Source organism: Cynoglossus semilaevis, chromosome 12 (genome assembly GCF_000523025.1).
Source record: "Cynoglossus semilaevis isolate Cse_v1.0 chromosome 12, Cse_v1.0, whole genome shotgun sequence".
In the NCBI taxonomy this organism is placed as follows: Eukaryota; Metazoa; Chordata; class Actinopteri; order Pleuronectiformes; family Cynoglossidae; genus Cynoglossus; species Cynoglossus semilaevis.
The window spans coordinates 4,142,366-4,151,209 of NC_024318.1; the positions used below are offsets into that span (position 1 = coordinate 4,142,366).

General features: G+C 44.0%; 1 protein-coding gene across 1 annotated transcript in view; it reads right to left on the reverse strand.

Moving 5' to 3' along the window:
* The window catches only part of adss2 (adenylosuccinate synthase 2), a 9,282-nt gene extending 4,163 nt beyond the window's left edge, over window positions 1-5,119 (reverse strand). Inside the window, exons 1-5 of the mRNA XM_017037530.2 lie at window positions 4,799-5,119; window positions 1,644-1,746; window positions 842-910; window positions 699-749; window positions 385-451 (exon numbers count right to left, since the gene is read on the reverse strand). Coding sequence (XP_016893019.1) covers window positions 385-451; window positions 699-749; window positions 842-910; window positions 1,644-1,746; window positions 4,799-4,996 — 488 coding nt within the window. The 5' untranslated portion in view covers window positions 4,997-5,119. The remainder of the gene's footprint in view (window positions 1-384; window positions 452-698; window positions 750-841; window positions 911-1,643; window positions 1,747-4,798) is intronic.
* Between the last annotated feature and the right edge of the window lie 3,725 nt (window positions 5,120-8,844).

Genomic DNA, 8,844 nt, shown 5'->3' on the forward strand with positions numbered 1-8,844 from the left:
TATATACACATATATATACATATATATACACATATATACACATATATACATATATATACACATATATACATATATATACACATATATATACACACGCATATATATATACACATACACACATATATACATATATATACATATATATATATACACATATATATATATACACACGCATATATATACACACATACACACACATGAGAGATAGATGGGGCCATAAATGATGTAACAACACTTTACAGCAAGAACATTTTTAGTTAGTTCCTCTTTGTGTTTACATGTTGTCTTCCTCTGATTGTGATTGTGATTGTGATTGTGATTGTGATTGTGAGTGTGTGTGTGTGTGTGTGCTGCAGCCCCTCTGTTAAAGCCACAGTGTCTTACTTCTTGCCTGCTTGCTCTTGTCTCTGCTGTTCCTGAATGCCATCAACCGCTTGGTGGAAGTCAAAAACTGTGGAGGAGGGAGAGAGGGGGGGACACACTCTCACACACCTCGGAGTGGGCAGAACTCACACACACACATACACACACATACATACATACATAGACACACACATTCTCACAGACACACAACACACCGCGCACACAAACAAATGCACACGGAGACGCGCGCACGTGTTCTGCATGTGCGTTTGTGCAAACATTCACACACACACACACACACACACACACAGACTAGAATGGAACCAGATACTCACCGATGTGGGCTCTGTCTGAGATGATCAGCCTCTGCTCCCAGCCTGTAAGACCTGAACACACACACACACACTGAGTGCTGCTGGCCTGGCCATACACCAAGAATGTGTGTATGTGTGTGTGTGTGTGTGTGAGTGTCACTCACTTTTCCCTTTGCGTTCGTTCCTCTGTGCCTCATCAAACAGTCCTGGCAGATGGATCACCACGCCGTTACCTGAAAACATCAGAACAGAACCGGTTCAGACTGGTCTGTGGGTCCAGGTTTCTCCACCAACGTAGAACCAGCTTCAACAGACAGGTGTAGATCTATACTGGGTCACATGACGTCTGATCGAACTGTTTCTGTTTTTATTGATCATTTTATTTTCAATGCTCAGTGTGGGAAAGAGAGAGAGAGAGAGAGAGAGAATTCGTAGTCTGTGTTTTTTTTTCTCCAACCCTCCAGAACTCACAGCTGAATCAATCAAACTCCAATCAAAACATTTACACCTAGGGAAGACTGCCATCTGCTGACTCACTGCTGACTGACTGACTCATTAATGATAAATGTTTGAAAAGGTGAGGCTGCGGCGGAACATTAACACCTCATACATCACACAGGGAGGGGCCGAGACGTGACCAAGCATGGGCCGATCTTACAGTGGGACACGTCGATATCTGGAAGGTTCTGAAGCAGTAGAGGCAGCAGCAGAGCCAGACACCATTAGCTAATGAAGTTACTGCAGATGGAGGAAGGGGTGGAGGCCTGCAGCCTGGCTCCGAGCCTGGCTCTGAGTCTGGGTCTGAGTCTGGGTCTGAGTCTGAGTCTGAGTCAAGGTGAAAACTTTCAGTGTAGCAGAGAGGAGCACAGAGCAGAATCTCTGAGAGTTCCTCAGGAACATGAAGAGGTGTGTGAGAGAGACGCGGGTGCATCAGTATGTGTGTGTGTGTGTGTGTGTGGTACTCACCAATGAAGGCGGTGAACTTGGGGTTGATTATGCCGCTGGGCAGGAGGTGAAAATCGTACTCCACCGAGTCGACCACCACCGTGTGTCCTGCGTTGTTTCCACCCTGTGGACGAAACACAGAACGTTTGGGTCAGTACCTCTGACTTTACTATGACCTCACCGTGACCTCCCCCTGACCACAGCAGCACTGTGCTGCCTCTTGGGTGATAAACAGCAGCCTCTAGTGGATGACAAATCACAACTGACCAATATTTTGTTCTTCAATATGCAGCTGACTGTGACTGAACAAAGAAGAAGGAGGAGGAGAATAAATCCTCTAACTTTCTGGTTTATCTGACACAACATTCCACCGGGCTCAGATGGTTTGTGAGTAGAAACTGGTAGAACTGGTAACAGAAACACAGACGGACATATATGTGCGTCTGTGTTTCTAGTACACTGCTGGTTCAGTCCATGTCTTTAGTCCACTGACTGTGGGACATGTCCATCCATGTTGACCCGTCAAACTCATCAGAGACACAGGTCATGAGTTCAAACCAGAAATTCTGGTCCAGCAGGAGAACTGGTCCACAGTCTCCCAGGGACAACCCAGAGGAGACAAGTGTCTCAGCTCGGCGCTTTGGTGATCAAACGGCGTCACGTACGTCTCACTTGATTATTTCCTGAGGACGAGGTCATGTGACCTGTGGGTTAGAGCCACTTTACCTCCTGGATATAAATTGCACCACGAGGTCCAAACACCAGGAGCTCTGCTCACGTGGTGTTATTCCTGGACACTGGAGTACCCTGACATGAAAGGGGAGGTGGGAGGTGGAGGGGTGGGGGCAGATGTCTCTCCTTTTTTGGACATTTTCATTATGGATTCCTTTCAACTCCCCCCCCACCCCTCCACCCAAAACAGAACTTGACCCACGGCCTTATATAATCCCATGCAAACAGAATATATGTTTGCTACACATGTGTATCTGTACCACACAGTACAATACAGTACAGTACAGTACAGTAACACACACACACTGATAGACTGGACCTGGTCCACTGTCACAGACTGACTCTGTTTATTAAAGCGTAACAACAGATCAATGTGTAACGTACAGAAATATCAGGACGACCCAGAGTAAATATTTCCTCACACACACACACACACACTCTCTCTCTCACACACACAGGGGATATTTCAACATTTGAAGATCAGTGTGAAGGCCTGGAACAACAACCTGATGGACTGGTTTCTCAGCTGCTCTCTCTCTCTCTCTCTCTCCCTCTCAAGTTTTCTGCAGGTTCCAACAGGCCAATGGAACCACTTTTGAGAGAGTACTCAGTACACAGTACTCAGTACACAGTAGTAGTATTGTTGTGATGTTGTGTCATCTCATGTAACGACCGGACACATCAGTTCAGACAGTTAGTCCGTGTGAAGTCAGAGGAGCTAACGTTAGCTAACAGGACATACCACAGTAATGACCAGTGGTTAGTCCAGATCACTCCCTGAAGTTTGTTTTTAACTCCTTCCTCTGATGCCTGAAACCCAAACTGGTGCTTTCAGGATCTCCAGGGTCCTGGATGTAAGGAACACCGGGCAGGACTGCTGTCAAAGGCAGGTTTATAAAAAGACCACGGACACCGGCTCAAACAGACCTGGGACCATGTGACCATGTGATCACGGACACACACCACGAGTGAGTCCAGCTGATAGCGTGAGTGGATGCACCTGTTTTTTGGGTGCGCTGATGTGTTCAGGGTCCAGCCACAGTCAGTACAGATATCATTCTCAGCATCACCGCGCTGATGTGTTCAGGGTCCAGACATTACAGTTCAGTACAGATATCATTCTCAGCATCACTCCTACAGCGTTCTTATTTTGGTACATCTAAAACACCTACAGACTTCAGGATAAACGTGACCGCTGACACACCCCGCCGTCTCCTTCTGTCCGTGCGTGCAGTGAACACAGCTTGACATAATGTTTGGTGTAAACTGTGAATTCGACCAAGGGGGACGACAAACCTCCAGGGGGCATCATTACTGATTCATCCTATACGACATGGAAACTGAGGCTCTAATCCACGTCATAAAAACAGGATTCGTATTTAAATTTCTAAAATGTAAATATGGCCACACCCGCTGCTCCTCTATTAGTGATGAAAAACAGACAAACAAACAACAAGTGGAAATGGTTTAATGCTGCAGTTCGTTTATTCTTCGCCTGTAACGTTTGGAGTGACATGTTGTTCTGAATTATTTTAAATGGTTTAAAAATGTGTTGTGTAATATTATCTGTGTGTTTTCGTTTCTTTTCTACCACAGAATTAGTCTTGACTTTCTGCCTGAAAATCATTCATATTGATACCATGAGGAGACGCGTTTAAGGAACTCCCGTTTAACAAAACCTCAGTGAAAATCTCGTAAAGATAATTTTAAAAAAAATCCTAATAAATCCCTACAGACGCTGGTAACTCTCTAGTGTTTACTGTTCTTGCTGTTCTTCTTTTAATACGTTAATTTTCTTTCCCCACTTTGACGAACTTTTTGGTAACAGTTACATAACAGCTATTTCGCCAGTCCGTGTCAAACTGATGTAAAACATTCACACTGATCTGAACCACAGTCCCAGGTTTGACAGGACTGGAAGTGCCGTGGACTAAAAACGAACATGTCAAAGACATTTGTTGTCACTGCAGCACAGAGCGGCTGTGTTTACGCCGGGACCCTGGTTGTCATGTTGGGTTACGTTGTGTTTGAAAACCCCGGTGACCACAGTGAGTGTCAGTACTGATGCATCAGGTCATCTCTGCTGCTGCTGCTGTTGTTGCTGCCTTCACGGTCCATGTGTCATGTGCAAACGACAGCAGGAGATGGTTGTCAGCGGTGTAAGGTGTGAGAAGAAGCTTGGGAGCGGATAGCGGGGATTCAAGGTGACTTTAGCAACAACAACAAACACTACACACGGGCTTACGACGACGAGCCCGGCGGACTTTAACGTCCACTGTCCGGGTCAAGCAACTCTCACACGCACCGCGGTGTCTCCGATGCTGGAGGAGGTTTTATTTAAAAAAAAAACAAAAAAAAACCCCGCACGATTTCCTGGTTACTGAGCAGTGAATGCAGCATAAGGGGGCGCGGGAGTCGTAAAGGAAACGGGAGGTTTCACCAACCTGACATCTGCAAACCATGTCTGCGTCTTGTGCCAAGAGATCCACAACTTTCCCTTTTCCCTCGTCTCCCCACTGGGCTCCGAGCACCACGGTCACTTTGTTACCGATGGACGGCCGCTGGGGCCGTCTGGTCGGGCTGCCGCTGCCGCTGCCGTTCGCGGCCCTAAAGGCGACTTCCTGACTCCCACTCTCCGACATTTCTGCTGGCTCCCTGCCTGGATCACTTCACTCGTGCGCCCTACACTCTACACTGCGCTGCTGCCGCACGGACGACTGTCAGGAGGCGTGAAGAGCCGTTGAAGTTCGCTTGCCATTAGACGGCTAAGGTGACGTCACAGCGCACAAAGATTCCTCTTTAAAGATTGTCAGGGTACATTTTGGTAAAACAGAATTTGTATTTGGTTTATATTAGTAGAGATGAATTGTTGGTTATGTTTTTTAAGTGCATTTATGATAAGCAGTAACATTTACTGTTTTTATTAAACCGATTATATTCACATATGAATGGCTTCTTCTGTATAAAGGCAACCATGTTGGACACTGTTGTTGACAGAGCAGAGGTTTTTAAACTCTAACATTGTGCCCACCCAAACACAGGCAGACATTTGCCCTCATGCTCAGTACAAGCACAGACAGACACACATTGCCAATAGAAGTAATATTCTTTTCAAGATGGAAAAAACAAATCACTGTTTTATTTTTAAATAAACACTGAGTTGCAGGATGAAGCTGTGGAAAAACATAGCAATTGTAAGGCTGGTTTGAAACGCAACATAGTTGTATGTATGACACTGTGAAGGATGTTGTGGTGTGATGAATAACAACATCCAAACTGCTGTGTGTATAGTTGTACTCTAACCCAGGTTGGCAACCTCCACTACACTCTAGAACAGTGGTTCTCAAACTGTGGTACGCGTACCAGCGCTCTCTATTGGAACGTGGGGAAAATTCATATTTTCACATTTATATTTTCACTTGAATAAATCTGAAACATACCATGCACACTTAATACAACATTTAGAAGAAAAAAATGTGTAGCTACTCGGTCTTTTCAGGGTTTGTGCAGGAAGCAACTATAACACGTCCCGCTTAAATCCCCTATTGCAAACTGACTTCAATGTCCGTTATAAAAGGCGCTTGCTCCAGGCCACTGTGCGACACAGCGCTGTCTTATAAAACAGTCACTTAACTCACATTACAGCAGTAAAAGTAAGAGAATAAATTTGAAATACATCATCAATAGCACATTTAAACGTCAGTCAACTGGAAAAATCAATATACGCCATCGGTCTTACTCTAAATGTTAAACAATACCGTTAAGTTAGTGTGCTCCCGGAAGTAAAGAGCAGGGTATTCATCTTGTTCCTAATACGATCTTTGGAGTCATTCCCACCTGCTACTGTAGGCTGTTATCAACGCTACCAAAATATAGATTCACAGTTGAATTATGATCCTCTAAGAAAACAACTACTATTAGATGTAAAAGACAAACTGAACAGAGTTAATGTTTGGTCATTTCTCCAGATTTTGTACTTTTGTTACCCCCGTTTTTTACAGAATCTTCGGAATTGCCTCGAGGCAAGAACAAAATCAGCTAAAAGCTGGAGGGACAAGCTCGGTAGGTTATGGGGTGACATGTTTTTACCAACGTTCCAAATAGACATTCTTTCTTACACGATGAGCTGAAAGGTTTGGTCGTCTACTGTTTAACGATACACATCACAACAAGAAACGCCTAAGAATGCACACGATATGTTGTTTACAGGGAAAAAAAGACATTGTTCGAGGAATCCACGGAGATATTACATGTTATAAACTATCAGACAATAACGTGCTTTTCTATCCTTCTGATGAAATGATTCAAGGGGATAAAGGACCATTAAAAACAGCGAGGTTTCTTCATTGACCCGTCCATGGCCATCACCGTCGCGCACTTCTGACGTCATTCTACGCCACAACAGAGCCGTCCGTTAGCATGTAGGCTAATCGGTGTGTTAGAGACATTTCACAACGTTGTCCAGCAGAGGGCAGACTACGTCACTTCTGTAACATTTTAGTCCGGAGAAAACCATAGGCTGTTAAAAACGAATGTTTATTTTCCCTTTTGTGTTATTTATTGTTGTAAAAATAGAGAAAATATATCAGAGATTTTGTTCAAAAGAATAGTTAATAGAAATGATGATGAAAAACACAGTAGTTTACAGTCCAGATTTTGCACAACGGTTCTTTGTTCCTACACTAATCTACAGCAGGGGGCGTCCACACTTTGTTGACTTGGGAGCTGCTTTTCAATGGACCAGACCAAAGTGATCTACCTACATTGATAATATTTAATATATATTTAGCCATATGAGGTGAATATACTTTATATATACATTACATGTTGATTAAATAGCTGTACGGGATAATATGATTCAGTAATTCTATTGTTGCTAATCTAGTTCTAGAGATTAAATATTAAAAAATGTTTTTTATTTTTATTTTAATTGCTTATGATCTATCAGTAAACCAGTAATCTGCTGGTAGATCCTGAATACATTGAGACTATGTTACCAGTAGATGGCACTGTAGGAGCTAGTCGTTCACAGTCTCAGAACCTCGGCACAAAAAAGAGGATAAACAAGGATAGTTGTAAACTATATTTTTATTGCTCCTTTTCAATCTTAGCCAGATCATTGCAGATTTATGCAAGTTAGCCCGGAAACTTAAAAGCTCAAACTTCAGGCCAAAAATGGATAAAAGCCATAAAAATAGCAACAACAAAACCAACATAATTTGAGTAAAAGTAAGGTTAACAAATTGGAATGCCCCAAGATGGGCCAGGAATAACACAAGAGTTCGCCAGTGTTGAATCACGAGTCCCCGTTGGGACTGAACGGGGATTCAGTCCCAAAGCCAAACAGATGAGAGTCTGAAAAATCACGACGTTCATATTCAGAGTTTCTTCTTCATATTCGGGTGGATTTTCAGCCTCAGTGTCTGAAAGGTCATAAAAGAACGTTGGCGAGTCAGAAATGTGACATTTTTCACATACAAGCTGTGGTGAAAAATGTCTCTGGAGCTGTGATTAGGAATTCCACTACACCCACAAGTTGTACAACTAGGCCCCCCCTCTCCCTCCCCACTGGATTCTGCTGCAGAGCCAAATTCTAAGTAGTGAGTGGAAATTTAAACACACACCTAGGTGTGAATGGAGGTCATTCAGAGAGGAAGATGGGCCACGGAGAAAACGTAGAGAAAGAAGCCCTGACTAGAAGGATGTGGGTGGGTGGGTTAAGTGAAGAGATGGAAACATCTGGAATTAGTCAAACTGCTTGGGAAATCAGGGCAGGACACTATTATGAAACTTGTTTTCACAATTTCACCAATCCGTGAATCCCAGAATAAAAAAGTTAACAAAAACATTTATTAAATTTAAGGAAGTGAAACCAGATAATTAAAAATACACAAGTGAAACAAGACCAAAAGGTCAAACAAGGGGATGATGAAGAACTCTGTGCAACACCAGGGAAAGAAATAAACTGTTGAAACCAACGTGTGTCGGAACCAACACTCAAATAGCAGGAGAAAGTGAACATCCAGTCAAGTCCACATGGATAGAAATAGAAAACAAATTGGTGCAAATGAAACGATCCGACTGTTTGGGCGTCCGCGCAGCTCCACGACACGAGGGAAGACGGAGTTGAGCTCAGGATGTACTTCAGGAGGGAACTGGAGACTGTGGTGGTGTTCTTCCTCCACCTCAGTCTGCCGTGGTCGTTGACACCAACTGATGTTCCATACTTTCACAAACATGACCCCTTTAAGGGCTGCTAACCACAAGTGTGCTGTGTAAAAAATAAACCCTCCTGGCTTTGACCTGTCACTGAGCCCTGGACTCTGGCCATGTTTGAATGGATTACATTGTCAGAGTACAAAGTCATCAGCTGACCTGCTGTTTGTCAGTGTTTGGGCCAGTCATGGACCCTCCTTTCCCCCCGAACGGCTCCCTTCTCCCCCCACCACTCCTGCAGTCTCCACCCTCTGGGATGCAGTGTGGAATTCTG